This window comes from Populus euphratica, unplaced genomic scaffold, assembly GCF_000495115.2.
Source record: "Populus euphratica unplaced genomic scaffold, PopEup_1.0 scaffold28.1, whole genome shotgun sequence".
NCBI classification, from domain to species: Eukaryota; Viridiplantae; Streptophyta; class Magnoliopsida; order Malpighiales; family Salicaceae; genus Populus; species Populus euphratica.
The window spans coordinates 552,385-573,642 of NW_011499862.1; the positions used below are offsets into that span (position 1 = coordinate 552,385).

Genomic DNA, 21,258 nt, shown 5'->3' on the forward strand with positions numbered 1-21,258 from the left:
AACCGGGCTAATTTAAATAATATAAATACAAAATGCGAAAAAATAAATAAATAAACAAACAAAAAAAATTGAGATAGAAAAAATACATTAAGCTTGTCAAAAGCAAAATAGATAATATTATAAAGCTTAATAATCAAATAATTTAATTATTAAAAAAAATTAATAAAAAAATCTAAAGCAAATTAGATAATATTATAAAGCTTAATAATCAAATAATTTAATATTGAAGATGTAATTTAATTATTAAAAAAAATCTGAATCAATTTTAGTTAATTTGCTAATTTCGTAATCTTCAACACAAGAATGATATAATTTCATAAAAAAATGAAAAAAATATATTAATTAATTTTTAATAAATCAAATATTGAAAGAAAAAATAAAATAAAAAACAATTTTATAAAAAATTAAAGTTAACTTGTGTTAACTTTTGAAACTTATTATCTTATTTATGAGCCTATAACTAACCTTTTAGCAAAATTTTAAAGCAATAAAATATTGAGGAATGAAATTGAAAAAAATAATGTAATAAAAAAAGAATAAAAAAATATTTGATAAAAAAATTAAGATTAAATTTAATATAAAAACAATTTGAAATCAAAAGCCGATGGATGAAATTAAATTCAATTAAGAAAAAAATATAAACTAAAAAAATAATAATTAAACTTGATATAAAAATTAAATGAAATGAATTATGATAGAAGAAATTTAAGAGAAAAGGTAAACAAAAAAATAAAAAATAAAAAATAAAAAAAAATAATGAGGAAGAATGAGAAATAAATTAGATAAAAAATAAAACAATATTTTTTATATTTTTACAATGAGAAAAGAGAAGAAAAAGAAAAGAAAAGAAAAGAAAAGGTTTAACTATTATTTTGTGTGTACACGTGCAATAGCAACAAAAAAAAATATGACAAACCGTATTTAACATCGTTTTAAAAAGTTGTTTTTGAATATAAAAAGTATTATACATGCCAATAATTTTTTTAAATAATATTTAGATTTATCAAGAAATCATTACCCACTAACTTGTTAACAACTAAAAGAAAATAGTTTGAGAAAAAAAAAAAACTATTAGCTTCAAGTTTAACAAATAATGCTTTCAATGGTAGTAAAATAATTTTACTATGCATCTAAAAATAAAAAAGTAAAACACTTTCTAGATTTTAGGTAGATTTTTTTTCTTAAGAGTATTTTATTTTTTATATTGTAGTATGAAAATACAAACAAATAAAATAAAATTAGTGTTCCTAATCAATATTACAATGACTTAAAAAATAATAGTATTGTCCTTTATGGCTGGGCTAATAATTTTTTAAGAAGTGTAAAAATATAATTATATTATTATTATTCACAATACAATTTGTTTAAATATATAATGAATTCACTACTCCTAGTCATTTTTTTTCTTTAATGTTACAAAATAAAAAAAAAAAGAAAACAACTTAAATAGTGAAATCTGATAAAATAAAGACAAATACAAAGAAATGCATAAATTTACTGAAAAAGGGTCTCAAATAAAAGAATTATCATTATATTTTTATTATTAAATCCTCTACATATATAATAACTTGTTTTTTTTTTTATCATTTTTAAAGTGTGGTTGTGGTTATTTTTTAAAATATTTTTTATTTTTTTTAAAAATATTTTTATAATATAAAAACAAACAGGATCTTAAAATAATCTAAAAACTAACTTTCACAAGATAGAGAAAAATAAAAAATTAAATAAAAAATAAAAAAGTAAAAGAATGAAATTAAAAGAATCAATATCTTCTAGTCTAATTTAAAAATTTTCAAATTTCAAACAATCAACTAAATCTTAAATAAATTTAAATCTTTCAAATATTTTAAATAAATTTAAATATAGTTGGATATAAAATTACAAGCTTTCATTTAAGATAAAATATCTTCCTTTTTTTTATTTTTTTAATAATTTTAAATATCAAAATCAATTTATACATATCATAACTAATTTTTAGATCTATTAAAACATACTATAACTAATTTTTAAATAACTAATTTTTAAATTTATCTTGTAAGCTAAGTGCAAGGGTAAAACAAAAATAATATGTATATATCAAACCCAAATATATATTAAAAAAAGATCACAATCTCAATCGCGTCCTCCCCTTCCTCTTGAAGTTATGTGTTCATAAACAAAACTTTATTATTTACCAAAAAAACAAAAAATTATTAAACTTTTTACATTTCAGAAGAACCCCAACGAACTATTGAGACCTCTCATGTCTGTCGTACTCCTTGCGTCGACACCACTCGTGGTGACATGCAAACCGCAAACAAGACAGCAGCCAAGTTAAAGGGAAAAGTCAAAGCAGGGAGCCTGCACTGTCGGAGAAATAAATTTATTAACAGTAATACAGGTAGCTAGGTCTTAATTAAACTAGACAAAACTAAACCAGGTACAGATTGATTGACATTAAAGAAGGTGAGGTAATTTCCCTAAAAGGGCAAGTTCCTCGAATAAAGGCAAAAGACAGAGAAGCCATCCGCCGGAAGGTTAACTCGGCTAAAAAACCGGGTTTTAAATTACATGGGTTAACCCAGGTCAATCAATTTGTGGTTTCTATGCTTGGAAATCAAACAAGTGCAACAGAAAAATTCACTTGTTATGAGGAACAAAAGGAGAAGAAAGACAATGACTCCCTCTTTGTGGCTGTAGTTGCTAAGATTTTCCCGAGAAAATCGATCTGTTCTTTGATCGCTAGCTGGGAGGGATTGGAAAGAAGAAAGGAGGAACAGGAGCAGAAGAGGAAAAGGGTCTGTTCCTAAAACAAAGCGAGATCGTTTTGTTAATTAAAAAAATAAATGACAAGTCTCACTCGGGTTGCTACGGATCACCCGGGTTCCGGGTTGAGCCTCCGGGCCGGGTTTATTACCATGGCCATAAGAGGTTAAACTTCTGACAATATAAAAATAAAGGAGTCAGAAAGGAACGCAAGACAAAGCAAAAGCAGCTGCTGTTTCCAATCTGAGGTTTGTTCTTAAGAAACATCACTCATTTTAAATACAAAAACGTCGTCACTAATGACTAAAAACTCTGCTGATTCATCATCAAACCCTTAACTAAAAAGAAAAAAAATCAGTTTACGGACACAGATTTTACATAAAGTAGATCCCATATTTCTTTTCTTGCTAAAAGTTCTGCTTTTCTTCAGGTTATTGATCTTGCAAGCAAGAGAACAAGCTCTGCAGAAAGAAAAGGTAGCACCACAATCTTTCTTCTCTCATAGACACACACATGCATGTCACTTGCTATGTGTTGTTGTTTTGCTTTATCGATCTTGTGTTTTACCATCCCAAAAGATTTCTGGGTTTTCCTTTTCGTGTGTTTTTACAAAGGCTTTGTTTTGTTTGGTTAGAAATCAACGCAAGTATGAATTCTTGGTTTTTGGAGTTTGTGTGTGTATCAGTATGATATCTTTTTTCTTCTTTATTAATTGAGTTCTTTTTTTAGCTCAAATTAGCATGTGATGTGATGCTGTTTGTGGTTCTAGAAATGAATTGCAATTCTTTTGTTTGATTTTCTTTATGATTGGAATTTGCTTTACCTTTTGGCCTGTACCCAAAATTACCAGAGGAAGATCAAGATCATCACTAGTTTTCTTTGGGCTCATGGTTGATTGCCGAAAGGCATGTTGTAACACTGGAAGAGCTGTGTCAAATAAATCAAACTATACTTCATTAAAAAAATAAAATAACAAAAAGCAAGTCGGTTGAATCTCTGTCAATATTATGGTGATAATGGATTTACTATTGGTAATGGTTTCTGGGTTTTTTCTTTTCTTTCAAGATATTATACTAACCCTCAGCGATTTTAGCATCTATGTATTTTATCTGGATCCTGCTGTGTGCATGTATCTTGGCGATTTACTAAGCAGATCAAAGATGTAATAGGAAAGTTCTGGGAAATTAATTATATTCTGTTTCTGTGTGGGAGCTGAACAATATCATCTAAAAATGAATTTCTTTCTATAATTGCACTATGCTGTTGTCGGGATATGGGTGGGCCTTCTACCTTCCCAAAGGCATCTGTCTCTAATTAGTTTCATCATCAAATTGGGCATCATAAATTTTTGAGACTTCACCTTTTGAATTTAACTGCAGAACCATCACAGCTATGCGACTCTCTGCTTTTCCTAGCATTGAGAGGATGTATTCCTACCAAAACTTGGCTAGTGGAAGCCACTTGTTACCATGCTTGAGTGTGAATTAAGTGTGATTGATGTCATTGATTGATACTGGGATATACCCTCATTAATTGAAGCGATCATATCCATAAAAGCTCATCCATGATAAAATGCAAGGATGATGCTGTTATTCTGCATCTTTGATATATTGGGGAGAATTGTTTATTTGTTTATGTTTTTGAAATCAGACAAACTTGGTTTGCGGCATTTTTTAATAATTCAAACACCTGATTGGATAGTGTAAATTGGATTTGCATCGCCTTTTTGTTGCATCTGTTCTGCACCCCAGAGAATTGCTATTCATAGCAAAGCCAATTTCTTTCATGAAATTTCCTTTCAGCATGCAATCATATGATATGTATATCTATATAGGGTAAATTAAATTCTGAATTTAGTTTTTCATGTTTCCTCTTGTATCCTGCTAAACACAGTCATTAAGTTGCTTATTATTGTGTTTAGTTGGATCAAGATGGATCAGCAAGGGTATGGAACAAATCCATATCAGCCAAACCAAATGCCTGCTGCCTCAAATCCTGGATCAGTTACTGGTCAGCCTGCAGGAGCTCAGCTTGAACAGCATCAACTTGCCTATCAGCAGATCCACCAGCAACAGCAACAGCAACTCCAGCAACAACGCCAGTCTTTTTGGACAAATCAGTATAAAGAAATAGACAAAGTTACTGATTTCAAAAATCATAGTCTTCCCTTGGCAAGGATCAAGAAGATCATGAAGGCTGATGAGGATGTCAAGATGATATCAGCTGAGGCACCAGTTATATTCGCCAGGGCTTGTGAAATGTTTATTTTGGAGTTGACCTTGCAGTCTTGGAATCACACGGAGGAGAACAAGAGGAGGACACTACAGAAGAATGATATTGCTGCAGCTATCACGAGGACTGATATCTTTGATTTCCTGGTTGACATTGTACCTAGGGAGGATATGAAAGATGAAGTGCTTGCATCAATCCCAAGAGGAACAATGCCTGTCGGAGGGCCTGTTGATGCACTCCCTTACTGCTATATGCCACATCCACATGCACCTCAGGTCGGGACTCCTGGGATGATAATGGGCAGGCCCGTGACAGACCCAGCTATGTATGCCCAACAATCTCACCCCTATATGGCACAGCATATGTGGCCACAGGGATCAGAGCAGCAGCAGTCACCCTCAGATCAGTAGTAACAACTGGAGCATGGAAGTTAAGAAGTGTAGGCTCACTTTAACTTATCTACCGCTGGTTTGTGTTCGATGACCGAGACCAGGGTGATCAGATGAGGATGTTGTACAGGAATGCTTTCATGTAACTGATAGTGCCAATATTTGCCTTTCTGCCAGATTTTAGTACCCTTTTCTAGTAAAAACCATATATGGAGATGACAGTTGATGTTGAAAATTTCAGTAATGGTGTCATGTAATGACCAGACTTTGTTGTTGCTTTTTTCCCTTTCCTATATGTACGTGATAATTGATGAGCGATGAACATCATCCTTCTGTTATGGTATGTGAACTATGGCTGCTCAGTGTGGATTTTTCTACCTTTTCGTTTAGAACCCCCCCACCCCCCAAAAAAAAAAAAAAAAAATAAAAAAACCCCCCCCTCCCCTTCCAAAAAAAAAAAAAAAAACTTTCAATGCCTGCGTGTCCGTATTTACTCGATTTCCTAGCTCCATAAATGTTTTCATTGATTGTAACATTCTTTGAACGTCTAGCACAAAGGAATATCCCTCATGAAAAGGTGTTGTCAAGAATGGAGCTGAAAAGATGCAAGACTTCTCGTAAATAACATGTGGCTGATCTTGATTGAGCTTTTTTCTCTCTCTCGGACGTCATCCTCTCATTTTTATGCTTGAATCCTTGTTCAGCATTGAACAGATTAATTGTTTTTGGTTCGGTTCTCTCTTTATAAATTCTTTCGTGTACCTTATTCGCAGACTGATTAAAATGTGAAAGGCACAGTAATAATGGGGCAACAGATATGCCCCCTGAAATCTCCGAGCTCTACTGCTACCAGGGTGGATTGCTTCACTACAAAATGAACCGGTATTCTGTTCCCCTTTAAGAGCTGATCTTATGTTGGTGAACAGCATATTCCCATTCTCGAAAGCGTGTACTCAGCTGATACACATCTGCTAAGTGCTGCTTCCAAAGATTTGTGCTACGGAAGTTTTTGATTCAAGGACCAATACATGTTAAACTTTAAGTTGTTTGACCTCACGAAATCAGATCGAGAAGAAAAAAGACTAGTTGAAAAAGAGAGAAACATCTAAAAAAATTTCATATAATGGTAATAACATTCCCTGTTTCGGTGGAGAGGTCCTTCCAGAACTTGATGAACGTTGCATTTCTAACTAATGTACAGGGATTATGTTATCAACTACTTTATATGCTCTTCATGCAACTACTTTATCTGCTCTTCATGACAATCACCTCTAGAATCCCATCAAAGCCAAATTTGCCCGAAAACTGACTAGGATCAACTGGACCAGGCAGTTGTAATGAAATAGAAAACTGCCCTGGTGAGCAGAGATTTCTGGATAGCATCTCAAACTTTTGGGAGAACCTGTACACCGTTTTCTCACCTGTTGTTGTAATGCCCTTTATCAGCACCTTACCATCATTTTCAATTTTGCAGCTGAATTCATCTGCAGAAAGAACAATAGTTTAAATAGACACGGAGCAAAGGGTAAAGGAAAAGAAAAGGTATCATCAAGATTTGTTAATATAGTGGAAACATGAGGTGATGCAACCTAAAATTAATAGGGTTCAATGCTGGCCACCCCTACCTGTTTGGCATTTTCAAGCAAACAAGCAAGCAACCATCACAGAAATTTTAACAAGAGTGGCCAGCGTAAATTAAAGATGTTCCCTTCAATTATTATGAATCTTGGTGGCAGTAAGTGTAAGTTACACAGTTAATGTTGTCTTCCCATGTGAAAGTTGAGATGTTTTCTATGGAATTGGAAATATGATCAGATCAATTGAATGTCATCACTGCACAGTACACACGTGGCAAGCTACAACATCATTTGATTTTTCCATTTCACAGACAATTTAGAGCATAACAAGCTGATAAGATATGAAGGGAAAATTATGAGATTCACGAGAACTTTATGCTTACAATATATCTACTAAAAGTAAACTACAGCATCATGGAAAGAAAAAGGAAATTCAGTAAGAAGCAAGCATTTAATCATACTAATGATACTTACTGTCGTCTTGTCTCACTCCAGGAAGAGACACCCGGAAAAGGTATGCATCTTCACACTCACCAATATCAACAAGCCCGACAGTCTGTTGCACCTGGCCCATTGCAGCAGTACCAGTCAATGCAAGTCCACCTTTACATGCAGCCACTAAACTGTTCCACTCTTCCTTTTTCGCTCCTGATGGAAGAAAAACCATCCGTGGACTTTCTTCAGCAGATTTTCCAGAATCTCTGGCTGGTAGAGATGTTGTACAGCTGTGAGGAGGAGGCAAACCTCTAAATGGCACACAGCTAAGAGGTTGCACATCATAGACATGCAGATCCCTGGCTTGCAGGATGCCATCTGCATGTTTTGCTCTCTTTTGAAAATGGTGAGTACTTATAGGAGGCCATTCTACACCAGGTCCAGCCTCATGCACGATCACATCATATAGAGCACTGCCATCCAAATATGAGTGAAATCTTGCTGCATCTCTATCCAGCAGAAGATTCTTGAGCCCAGTTAATCTTATAAACCTCTCAATGTCCTTTGAGCCAATATGGGAGGTATTTGGGTTGTTGATGAATATCACATTTGACACAATTTGGTATCTATTATCCATTAGTGAATGAGGAGGATGTAGGTGGGTTGGAAACATATCAGGAAACTGCAGGTAACTGGCAGTTCCAGAAGCAGGTAGGTTGCCTAGAAAGAATTGGTGCAACAAGGATAATTTCAAAGCAAGATGCTTCTCTGCCTTTCGAAGTGCATAGTGGTATATATGCTCTATTTCTTCAGTTTTGATGTAGCCTCCAGTTAGTTGTTCTAATAAGTAAGTTGATAGCCCCTCAGCTGCTCTTTGAAACAGTGATTTTTTAGGTCCTTCTTTGAGATCAGGCCCAAAAAAGTTTCCGATGATGAAATAAAGGAGGAAAAGTTGGTCATTGTTGGCTATGACACTTGAATCAACAAAGGATTCTGATCCCGCAGTTGAAAGAGAATTTGCAGCCTGAGATGAAGTATCCATATGTTTGCAATATAATAAATCGGAATCTGCATTAAAAATTAAAAGCACTTAGGAAAAAAACAAATAATGATTCTCATAAATTTAGCAAAAATTCATTTAATGTACTCATAAAAAAATTATACTGACAGGCCAGTTCCTAAAATATACATGACGTTATCTTCATTAATCATATTATTTTCATTTTATGATGACAGGCCAGTGCAAAAAATACTTGTTTTGGGGGTTAATGTTTATTTGAAACTACATTAATCATATTATTTTCATATGATTCAAGCAGAACACATGCTCCTGGCATCATTTTACATATCATTCCATATTTGAAGTTTTTGCCACGAACATATATCTGAATTACTAAAACAACTTATGAGCTCAAGTTTATATCATAAGATGGACGGCAGATTAGTAGGCTATGATACAACTATGTGTTGAAAAAATGACTTAGTTCAGCGCAAATACATTGAGTACACTGTATAGTATCAAAGATAGCCAAACTCCTCTAATCAATGACATGAACTACTATCTATTCACAAACTTCTACAACTGATGAGAAACCATAAATGTATGCATGCAAACATCTACCCATTCATTTGCGAAATATTGGAGAATCAACTGTTCACTAGCAAAAATAGTTTTTTAAATGGTAACATATCATTGATATTCATAGTAACTCAGATACAATCTGGATCAATCTATTCTAACATCAACAGAGATTTAGCAACATAACTGCCTATGTTTTACTCCTTATATAACATGATTAAAAGGGAGTCTAACTATCCTTTGGAATTCTGCACTTTTAGTCACAGGATAAAATTCCATTAGGCAAGGTATGGCATAAGCTCTAAAACTTTTAAATTGAAAGGTTCCTTGAATCTATGGCTTAACTAACATAAATATATCAGAAGAACTCCCAAAGCAAATAAATTTAGGGGAATGTCTGAGGAAACTTTATCTTTTGACTCTAAAGATAACCACCTCAAGGTCACCAGCCATTACAGCAGCCAGAATTTTTCATCATGACTAGCCTGGTCTCAGATAACAAAGGGATGGAGAAAAGTTGCTAGGCAGAGCAAAGCGCTATGAAGGGTGAAAAGTCAACTTGCTAACTTGATAGAGCTGAATTCTTCAATGGGTTTTTCTGTTGACAGATGCCCTTATCCTTCACTTGTTCTATATCCTAAGGGGAAAACGGTCAACTTAATCTGCTAGCCCTAAAATATGTAGCTAAACAAATAATAGCATATATGTTTTCTGATTATGACAAGGAGCCATCAAAGCAGTTAACAACAATGCATGCTGAGAAAAGATAACTCAAATAAATGTAGCAGAGTTTGATGATTTGAATAGTGGCTGGAGTTTTGTTCATGGAATACATGCCATCGTGAACTTTCATAATGGGTTACTAGCATTGCAGGATAAACTTCTTACTGAACGTGCCTCTCCTAGCCCATTCCGTTACAAGATGTAACAAAAAAGATCCGTCACTAGGGTCTACTACTTCATGTAACAGCTGATGTTTAAGAAAATTAGCAAGACTGAAGATGAAAATGATAAAAAGGTTAGTTATAAGTAGAAGTACAAGCAAATCAATTGACCCCTCGACTACAAACAAATCAATCTACAAGCCTGAGCTTTTAGGTTTAGTGCTTTCTAATGATCTGTTAGAGAAACTATGACTGGGTGATCGGATGTTTCAGGCCTGAAACCCCCAATGTTACAATAAATTTCAACACAAAGTCGCAGCACATCTATGTTAGGTTCACACATTCAAACCAAATGACTCTCTGCATAGAAGTGTGTTTAAAGATATAAAAACATGTCCCTAGGCCCTCAACTATAAGCCTGAGCTTCTCTAATAACAACTTCTGGACTCATGTTCTTTTCTACTGGAATTTGAAATCAAACTCTCATGATTTATAGAGCACGTGTCTAACCACAATGTCAGTGGAATGCAAAATGTCATCATCATACTAGATAGATCAACAACTCTAAAATAACCACATTGATTTAGGGCATGACCATGGAGAATCCTACCATTCTTAGGTCCCATGCTGAACCACAACCTGGATGATGCTAGCCAATTGCAGTTCATGAAGACTCTGGACCCAAAAAAAAATGGCAACCCCACTATACTTTCACTTATTTCAAAATGTTTCTAGTAATTAGACAAAGAATCATTTACAAGTTGGAAGACATCAAGACAGAAATGCAACATCTAACCAAAAGAAAGAAAGTTTGTAGCTAGTTTTTGCTTATAAATTTTAGCACACATTTGCTAGTACATACAAGGAAGGTTAAATACTCACACCAGTCACATTTCTTGACTGGCCACAAACCAAACTTTATCATGTTCCATTCACCCGATCATGAGCAAGAGAAACCTTACATTTCACATAATTCACCTCAATAAATTAGAATTAGAAAAAAGAAAGTGACATGCATGTACACAATCTTTCCAGTGAATGGGGAAAGTGTTGTCATTAACAATTCCTTGAAGCACAAAATTTCAGTAAAGCAAGAAAATCTTTTTAAGCTATATATCTTTGCTATTTGTAATGGCTCAAACTAGATATCTATCTTCAGTCAACCACTGAAGCAGGAATATAACAAACATCACTCCATGCTGAAACATACATGTCCAAGGCTGTGACAGAGTATCTGCATTGCTTTAAACCATGGGAAGAGTATCAAAATGGAATCTGATCTGTCCTTGGGCATCTGAACACTAACATGATAGATTCGATTGAGAAAAAATCTGGCACAATCACATAAAAATAATGAAAAAAAAACTCTATATGCAGAAGTTTTTACACGGCCCAACACACAAAGGTCTTGAGGAAGAAATATGGAAACAGATATAGGAGGGATGCTAAATCCACCTAAAAAATGGCTGAAAATTGGCAACATTTGTTTTTATTGATCTCACAAGTTCTGTGAATTAAGAACTACTCTTAAAAATGTACCAGAACCTCTTCCAATTGTAAGTTGGTTAATGAGAATCAAATAAATACAAACAGAGAATATGCATGAAGCAAATCAACTTGCCAATTCCCTGAACCGGAATTATTCCTTTCACCTTCCACACAATGGACTGATTTAATCAGTCATTAACACTAGCCAAGAATGAGCACAATTGAGATGGTTCATAATACTAAGAAGGCAAGGGTCCTCTATTTTCCCTGGTAGCTCAAGGAACAAAAAACTAAGGGTAATAAACAGTAATATACAGCAAGGAGCAGACAAGTAGATAATAGCAATAAAACAAAGCATGATGTAACCACAACTGAACAATGACATCATTGGACGGGCTAAGACCAACATTAAATCAAGCGATGATGTAAAAAGGAAAACATAAAGAGGCTGATTACAATAATATTTGGGCAACTCGGGAGTCGGGATCTTTCCCGTGAATTGGTGCCTGACTTGATGATCTACTGAAAACTTCTAGCCACCAAGTCCAGCTGGGATCTAAGGAATACAAAAGCTTTCTCCTCGTTAGTGAACGACAAATTGAAAAACTGGGCACAACGATAAGATAAAAATCAAAAGATTATTCAACTTAACATGAAATTCATTCAAATTATGAACTATTATGCGGATTAGAGCAAGACTAATCAAATTTGGCAACCAATGAAGTATACCAGCTTTGAATCACGTAAGAAATAAACAAAGGCGTCCACTTCGAAGGAAGTTTTAGCCACACCTCATAAAAAATTCCAATTTTTGAAAAACTAGAATTCTTTTTTGTGTATAGTTCTACCAAAACAAGGTTACTTATCCAGAAAAACTCACCAAATTTAAGGCGAAAGAAGTTACAGTCTTCATATCATTGACTCTCGTGACTGCAAAACTGGATTTAATGAAAAAAAAAAAAATGAAAGACAATCAGCAATTTAAAGAAGATTTTGCTAGGAACACAAAACCAGAAAAAACTTCAATAATTAATATAACAAAGGTTCATTCACTGTATCATACATAAACTGCTATCAAATCATGAGAGAGAGAGAGAGAGAGAATCAACATCTATGAAATTATACATGCAACCAAAGATTCATGCAAAACAACATTTGTCACCTTAACCATAAAAAAAGAAAAAAATAACTTGGGTTCCTCATCAAAATCCTTGCTTTTGATACATGCAAAAAAACACAAACCCCAAGTTCAGATTCTAGAGAAAAATTAACACATCGAATTACAACTAACATAAAATTGAAAACAAAGAACGAAATAATAGGTGATCAAAACACATGCATACATAATGTATGTAGAGAAAGAGCAGTAAGAGGAACTAACCAGTAAGAAAGAGAGGTTGAGAGAGTAAAGGCAATGAAGCGAAGTAATGGGTTGTTGTTTGTTTGGGTTTTGCATGGTAAAACTTGAGAAAGTTTGTGTCTTTTAGTAGTTTTGGCAGCTAGGAAGAGAAGCCATGCCATTTCTCCATACAAGGTAACTGCAGCACAACACAACACTGTTTTGGTCTGGAGCGTTACCAAAACAAGACTTGAAAATCTAGAAAATAGAAAATATCTTGAAAGTTTGAAACGGTAAGAAAATTAAGAACTCGAAGCACCCCATGAAATTGATATAACCATGAATAATTTGAGAAATAATGAAAAACTTCAAAAACTCACTCCCTACAAAACTTATTTCGTTATCATAAGCATATTTCCATTTACGAGGCTTTATAGACATGAGCTTTTCTTTTTTAGAATTTATAAGTTATTTTTATTTATTTTTTTAGGTTTTTTAAATTTAGCTTTTCTCTTTCTTTTTTTAATGTTTAATGTTTTCTATATATATTTATTATGGTGTTTCAATGTTTATTTTTTTAATTTATGAAAATTACTTTTTTAGGTTTTTAATATTAAATTTTTATTTGGTTGCTTAATGGGTATTTTCATTCGGAAAAGAGGAGAAAGGTCATATATTTTATAAAATATCCATATAAAACAATATGTGAGGATGGAAATCTCCTAATAAATAGACATGAAAAAACATGCTAGAATATGAATCAATTATATCTTTATTACATTAAATTAAATTACAAAATAACTAAATGTGAAAGTTAAAATGTTGTAGACCATTTCACTATTCATTCTCTCATAATTTACTATGTATTTGGTAAATGATTGTTTTGATTATTTTTTTTCGCAATCAAATTTTTTATTTTATTTTATCTTTTTAGATTTTTTTTCAATGAATAATTTAAATTCTTTGCATTTACTTGAGAGATGAAAGTTTTTATAAAATTTTAAAACTTGATTATGGAGTAATTTAATAAAAAATGATTTATTTGTAGTAATAAAGTAAAACTAAAAAATTTAAAAAACAAAATACAAAGAATGACTATCTCAAACTCGCATGAAAAAGTTTTGATTAGTCTCCATATTTTTTGTTGACTTTTTCTTTGTCTTTTTAGTTTTTAGAATTTTTGTGTTTATTCAAAAATTTATTTTATTTATTTTTTAATTCATTGATTAGAGAAAAAAGAAAAAAGTTATTGAAAAATAGCTAATGAAAAAAAAGATAACAATGAACTTAAATATGGCGACAAAATAAATCGTCTTGGCATTAATAAGTTTTATTTTATTAATTTAATTTTTTATACTATCTCTTTCTAGAAAAAAATAAATTAGAGTTAACAAAGTTTTTATTTCATAGTTTGATTTTGTATTTTTGTATTAATTTAAATAATAATTAAAAAAATATATAAAAATAAATAAAAAGAAAAAACAGATCTAACATACATGCTTAGTGACCTAACAAGCCCCATGCTTGGCCTTTTTATTTTATAGGCCGAGTATGCTAGGTTTTCTAGACTTAGCCGTCCAACCTGTATTTTTTTAATTCATTATAATTTTTTTTATTAAATTTAATTAAAGATAAATAACTTCAAAAATTATTAAAAATGTCAGATGCTATTTAATTTACATTTAGTTTCTGAATAACTTCTTACTTATTTTTTTATACAACTTTTTATGATTGGTTTTTTTATATATAATTTTTTATAATTTTCTTTGTTATCTTTTATGTGCAAGGTTTTTCTTATTATTGCACGATTACATAAAATGATCTCCAAAAATTTTTGGTATATTATTTTTATATATTTTTAAATATATTTGCAATATGATGATCAAAATATTTTTTAATTATTAAAATATTATTTCATGGTTTTGATAATTTTTTTTATTTCAAAAAATAAACATTCTTGATAAACAAATTGCTAATGAAGAGGTTTTAATTAAATATGTGCCTTTCATTCTTATTTCAAATCATTTAACGTCTTTTGGATATTTATTTCAATGACCTTTGAGTTTTTGAATTTTATTAAATAAAGTACATCTCTAAAAAAAATTACTTACATTTATTTGCATTTATCTTAATTATTTTAATAATGATATAAAATCAAATATCTTAATTATATGCATTTATATTAGAGCTTCTTAATTTATCTTTGATTTGTGTTAACATTTTTTTAAAATTTAATTGAGCATATAATTTTTTATTTATTTTATTAAACATAGACATCTACCTTTTAGTTTACAATAACTTTTTTTTATATCAGGCTAGAAAACATGTAGACAATGCTCATATTTTTATTTTTATTTTTATTTTTTTGTTAGAAAATGACTTTTTAATCCAACTCTCTGCGGTAATTTACTTCCCTTGATCTAAATTTTGAGGTTCATATGTATACTATATATTAAATGGTTGATCCTTGACGTGGCTAGTCGATCTGATCATCTTTCGTTTTGCTGGCAATGGCAGAAGATTTCATTTGTCAATTGAACGACCACAACGTGAAAATGTGGCAACAATGGTGAAAATGTGAAAAACAAAACCCCAAAACTTTCCATTTAATGGCTGTGATGAATTCGGGATTGTGTGTTTTCCCTACTTTTCATTATAAGAGCATCTAAAATCCCATCATCGCCAAAATTGCTCGTAAGCTGGCGAGGATCAACTGGACCAGGCAGTTGAAATGAGATGGAAAACTGGCCTGGTGGGCAAAGATTTCTGGATAGCATTTCGAACTTTTGCGAGAACCTGTACACAGTTCTCTCGCCTGTTATCGTCACTCCCTTTATCAGTACTTTGCCGTCAGCTTCGATTTTGTAGCTGAATTCATCTGCAGTCAGAGAGCAATAGTTTAAGAACAAGGTAGAATGGAATTCAGTGAGAACAAATGCTCAATTTTCTATAAATGATACTTACTTGGATCTTTTCTCACTCCCGGAAGAGACACCCGGAAATAGTAGGCATCGTCACATTCACCTGTTAGGTTGGTTATCACTAATGTGCAACAACCATTTGCTATTGCATCAACCATGTGCACTCATCCAAGATGTCAAAGGTTGGCAGCCACCATTGTTGAAGAAGAGTTGGAGTTGGCAGCTATTTTTGTTGAAGAAAAGCCTCCATGAATGCCTATAAATAGAGGCATATGCAAGAGAGTAATATGAGTGAAGAGAATTATGAAAACCGTTAACTTTTGGGTTTTTAGAAAAATAACTAGTTTAGTTTAAATACATATAGGGTTATGAAATAGACCCTTAGTTAAGTGTATTAAATAGGTTATATGTTCTTTTGAGTCATTCTTGAATATGTTTTCTTTATATTCAGATAATCCTGATATTCTACCGGCAGGACGTCAGTAGGATTTTCTTCGGTATCTACTTTTGATTTCTGTTTGCTTTCGAGTCAGGTGAGTGGATAATTTTCCATATGCAAGAGAAATATTATAAATATTTGATTTGTTAATATGAATTGGATCATGCTTCTTGATAATATATATGGTGACTATTATCCTTGTTATGATAAGCATGATAATTTGTTGAATCTGAATTCTTGATATGAACTAGTATGTATTTTGGATTGACTTCTGAATTGATAGCTCCTCATTTGATTGATGTCATGAGTTGAGCCTTGAGATATTAATATGTCTGTTTGAGTATGATTATGACCCTATGGTATGTCAGTCAGAATACCCATGCTAATAGGGTAGTGCTAGTCTTTGTGCACATCGTATCTGAACCCTAGTTGGTCGGGGGAGTCACCAACCTGTGTGGACTGATCATCCCACAGTACGGAGCCTCATGCTCATTGCATTTTGATTTTCTGATGATTTTACCATATGATATTCTTGTTATGGCCTATTTGAGAAACCTTTTTATAAGAACCTAAAGTCATACTTGTATATATATTTCTCATTGTTGTATTATCTCGTGTGTGTATATTGAACGTTATCTACTCACTGAGTTGTTGAACTCACACTCTTATTATTTATCATTTTCAGGCTTATAGCTTGATAGCAGGTCACTTTTGTTGGACCTTCAGAACCTGCTCTTTTGGTTGTAATCCGTGCATTTTCCTTTATGTCTAATTAGTGCTCCAAAACTATAAAAATATATTAACTCTTGTATTAAGACAATTCAATTATATTATGAAATTGATTTTGTTATTAATGCTGCGTTGAACTCTGATTGAGTTAGGATAAATTTGTATGTAAGTTTGGGTTCGCATAGGTACGAAACCTTGGAGGGGAACCTTGCCTATGTGCCAGTCATGGATCCGGGATTCGGGTCGTGACAGTGATGGCTAGGTATGAGTGGACAGATGGATAGCCAATAAAAAGGCTATGATGAGTATGGAGACAAATGCAGGATTGACTTTCATGGATATTGCCCCCATGCTAAAGATCAATGAGCTAGAAGACATTTGCCTTGGACAATAAGTGGATGACTTGTGGAGCATTAAGACGCAGCTGCTATGAAGGAGCAGAGGGCATACGTAGGTTCCGGGAACAAGTTGACTCTTGTCAAGGTGGTGAGCTCGGTAATGGCATTGTAATACTCAGAGTATGAAGACAGATATGGATCAACCTTTTATGGGCTGCCCCCATGGTTAAAGGTGAAAAGCTACCTGGACTCTTGAGACTAAGAGTGGGAGACTCATGGAGAAGTAAGGCGTGGTTCCTAGGGTGGAACAGAGGGCAGACGCAACTCGTGGATGAGTAGACTCTTGGAAGAGTGGTGAGCTTATGATCATATTGAGATACTCAGATAATAACTGTCTCACTTGAAATATCCGTTTGAGGGGGTGTTATAAGCCTTGATGAATCATTCCGGATCGAGCATGGTTGATACGCTCGAAGGGGAATGTTGTTCCAGAGACAAGCGTTAACACTATTCAGATGTGATGTGGTAGACTATCTGGTTATAGTGATACTTTTATGTGAGAAAATGTGTGCTTAGGTCACTCTGATGATTGAAAGGTTTGGCAAGTACTTGTAAACTTGGCTACAAAAGCTCTCAAAATGGAAAGCTTGGAAGAGCTGTAAGATGCAAGCTTGTGTTGAAGAAGAAAGAGGACAGTTGCCCCACATGAATGGCAAAGGGAGTGATTGTTAGGTTGGTTGCCATTAATGTGCAACAACCATTTGCTATTGCACCAACCATGTGCACTCATCCAAGATGTCAAAGGTTGACAGCCACCATTGTTGAAGAAGAGTTGGAGTTGGCAGCCACCTTTGTTGAAGAAAAGCCTCCATAAATGCCTATAAATAGAGGCATATGCAAGAGAGCAATATGAGTGAAGAGAATTATGAAAATGTGAAGAGAGTAGAGAGGAAGAGAGTAGAGAGGAAGAGAGAGCTGCAAGTGCAACAAAGAGAGTTGAGAGTTGAGTATGAGAGGGTGTAATCCTCCTCCTCTATGTATTTGTTTTGTATTCTTTCTCTATCTCTAAATATATTGACTTCTCCCGTGGATGTAGGCGGTTTTGCCGAACCACGTTAAATATTGTGTCAGTGTGCTTGGCCTTCCTATGAGCAAGTATCAGAACATTACCGGTCAGAATTTCCTAACATCACCAATGTCGACCAGCCCAACAACTTGTCCTACCTGCCCCATTGCAGCAGTACCAGTCAATGCAACGCTGTTTTTAGTGGCAGCTATCAGATCACTCAACTGTTCTATATCTGCGCACGAGGGAAGAAAAAACAATGCAGAACCATCCTCTGCCAATCTTCTATTTGTGGCCTGCCGAGAAGTTGAACTGCCACTACCTTGAACATGGTGATGCCTAGACCGCGGGATTCTATGTGCAGGTTCTGCTCTCTTACGAGAGAAACGGGTACTGCTAAGAGGCAGTTCTATTCCATGTCCAGCCTCATGGACTACCACATCATATAGAGTACCATCTGCATATGAGCGGATTAATGTTGCTGCATCTCTATCTAGTAAAAGGTTCTCAAGACCAGTTAGTCTCTTGAACCTTTCAATGTCCTTCAAATCAATATGAAACGTATCCGGGCTGTTGATGAATATGATACTTGATACAAATTTATCCCCATTTTCCATTACAGAATGAGGATGCAGATGAGCCGGAAACATATCAGTAAATTGTGGGTATCTGTTAGTTCCCGGAGTAACGAGACTGCCAAGAAAAAATTGTTGCAATGGCAGCAGTTTGACAGCAAGATGTTTTTCTGCCTTCCGAAGGACATGGTAATATATCCTCTCCATTTCTACAGTTCCCATGCAGGAACCAGTAAGTTGATCAAATGTGTACATGGGCAAGCCCTCGGCAGCTCTTCGAAAAAGTGATTTTTGGGGTCCCTCCCCTTTCAGATCAGGTCCAAAATAGTTACCTATGATGAAGTACAGAAGGAAGAGCCGGTCATTGTTGGCAATCACGCTTGAGTCGAGGAAGGATTCTTCTCTTTCAGCAGAAAGAGATCTGTTCGCAGCCTGGGAGGGATTAATCTCCATAGTGCCTGCGATACGATGAATCAGAATCTGCAAGAAAAAGTCACCATTAATAGTTAGGGACTTAACATATAAAGATTCTGATATGTTAGGAAAAAAAATACTGAAATGTATGCATAAAAAATGTAATTGTTTGACACAGTTCAGTGTGTAAAAAACACATGACACTAAAGATTATTTCAAGATCCTTGCTTTTGCATATGTTTGATCAAAAACCCTAAATTCAGATTCTAAATCACCACTATATAACACATTGATTGAAAATACATAGAAAAACCCAGTAGCCCACATTCTAAAATACGAAAAAAAAAACACATGAAAAAAACAGTAGTTGATAAGAACACAGATACTGTACATTGTATGTACAAAAACAGCATTGAAATTAAGGAGCTAATTACCAGTGTGAGTGAGAGGGACAGGCTGGGAGATTAAGGCGGGTGGTGAAGTGTCAGAAGTCGCAAGTTCATGTCAGTTTTATAGTAGTAAAGTAAAAATATTTAGTTTATTTTTGTTTTATATTATTTATTCTAATTTCAAAAGAATTAAGTACAAAACAGCAATCATTTCCTTACCCAACTGCTATTATATTTTTTTAACCTGATTTTCTTACAGTACTGTTACCTTTTAATTTTGACATCAATCATTGTTGGGGAAGAAAATCTAAACAATTCTTCCTTGTTTGGTAACAAAATCTGAGTATCATGGCTCTTTAAGTGGAAATTAATCAAGTTTTGGTAAGAAAATCTAAGTGTGATGGCTTATTTCACTGTTATTCCACCATGGATGATAACAATTGGGGGCATAAATAAACACAAAATATTTATGGTTATAGAAAAAAATGTTAATAATTTCTTTAAGGAAAATATATACGATCAGCTTTATATTCTTTATAAATATTTTTTTTAAATTACGTACATCGAACTTTAATAAATTATTAAATTGAACCTTTGTTATTTTTATAGGAGCCCTTGGTTATTTTTAATTTAATTTGAAGTTAAAAAAATTATTATTTTTTAAAATTTGCCATATAATCACAATCCCAACACACCGCCTAAATATATCACGATGATATGAAATTCTGTCATTAAAATAGTTCAAATTTGTATTTAATTTTAATTGATATATAAGTTGGTTTAAGGGTATTCCTTGATCATCAAATAAAATACAATAAGAGTAACTTTGAAAAAACAATTTATGAAAACTTATTTTGTTATAATTCAGCTTCATAATTAATTTTTTTTATTAAGATTCTAACATATAAAATTAAATAATAATTCAATAAATAACCAATGCACTCTAATATAAAATTATTATGAAAATAACACTAAATAGTTATAAACTCTATATAAACAGAATCATTATATGTCTGTGTGTGTTGCAATGTACAAACTTAAAAGATAAAAATAGAAAATAAAAATCTTTATCCAATTTTATAATAATTAAAAACCCTAAATAGTTTTTAGTTTTTTATGTAAGAGGTTAATTATGTTAAATGGATGATGAATATTATCTTAAAATATTCTATTTAAAGTAAGCTATATTTTGCTTGTTTCTAATAACAAAAATATTTATTTTACTCTTGATAAAGTTGACCTAAACTAAGATATGTATTATCATAAAAAAAAATAATCATTAAATTTAGGATAATAATTTGGGACCTGAACTTGATAACACCTAATGACAAGAGTCAATTTTTATTTTTAAAAATAAATGATGCTGGACTTAAGAGGATGGGATTTGAATTCATTTCTTAGGTTATGTCTAGAATGAGCTCGAAGACAATAACTCATATCCACTAAGCTTTTATAAGATAATATTGACCTAGTCCAAATTTATTTGTTACGATGAGATAATGTCCTAACACATGAAAATTATAAAATAAATTTTCACATATTGATGACATAATAAAAAAAAATTACAAATAAAAATAAAATTCACAAAGTATTTTTTTAAGAAAATAAATTTTGTTATTATACAAGTGATATGATAGTGATAAGATAAAAAAGTAAATTGAAAGTGATAATATATATATATATATATATATATATATATATATAGAGCAGGAGGTGTTT

General features: G+C 32.8%; 3 protein-coding genes across 8 annotated transcripts; 1 reads left to right on the forward strand and 2 right to left on the reverse strand.

The window, feature by feature from the left end:
- The first annotated feature begins 2,922 nt into the window (after positions 1-2,922).
- NF-YC9 (nuclear factor Y, subunit C9) lies at positions 2,923-5,743 on the forward strand. Of its 2 annotated transcripts, none has more exons than XM_011025270.1 (3): positions 2,923-2,993; positions 3,176-3,221; positions 4,639-5,743. In XM_011025270.1, exon 3 carries the CDS (start codon positions 4,677-4,679, stop codon positions 5,385-5,387), a length of 711 nt encoding a protein of 236 aa, XP_011023572.1. In that variant the 5' UTR covers positions 2,923-2,993; positions 3,176-3,221; positions 4,639-4,676; the 3' UTR covers positions 5,388-5,743. The 2 variants fall into 2 exon arrangements, with proteins under 2 accessions (XP_011023572.1, XP_011023571.1); XM_011025269.1 differs by having other exon boundaries at positions 2,932-2,993; positions 4,667-5,743.
- An 864-nt stretch (positions 5,744-6,607) lies between these two features.
- LOC105125011 (uncharacterized) lies at positions 6,608-12,948 on the reverse strand. 5 transcript variants are annotated; one of them, XM_011025274.1, is made up of 5 exons: positions 12,711-12,948; positions 12,210-12,267; positions 11,786-11,885; positions 7,418-8,446; positions 6,608-6,850 (listed from the first exon to the last, which is right to left on the reverse strand). In XM_011025274.1, the coding sequence occupies exons 4-5, from the start codon at positions 8,418-8,420 to the stop codon at positions 6,612-6,614; spliced, it is 1,242 nt and encodes a 413-aa protein (XP_011023576.1). In that variant the 5' UTR covers positions 8,421-8,446; positions 11,786-11,885; positions 12,210-12,267; positions 12,711-12,948; the 3' UTR covers positions 6,608-6,611. The 5 variants fall into 5 exon arrangements, with proteins under 5 accessions (XP_011023576.1, XP_011023577.1, XP_011023573.1 ...); XM_011025275.1 differs by lacking the exon at positions 12,210-12,267 and having other exon boundaries at positions 7,418-8,449; positions 11,825-11,885; XM_011025271.1 differs by lacking the exon at positions 12,210-12,267.
- Positions 12,949-15,274: 2,326 nt separating this feature from the next.
- On the reverse strand, positions 15,275-19,189 carry LOC105125244 (uncharacterized). The gene is made up of 3 exons (XM_011025608.1): positions 18,289-19,189; positions 15,633-15,692; positions 15,275-15,546 (listed from the first exon to the last, which is right to left on the reverse strand). The coding sequence occupies exons 1-3, from the start codon at positions 19,187-19,189 to the stop codon at positions 15,275-15,277; spliced, it is 1,233 nt and encodes a 410-aa protein (XP_011023910.1).
- Between the last annotated feature and the right edge of the window lie 2,069 nt (positions 19,190-21,258).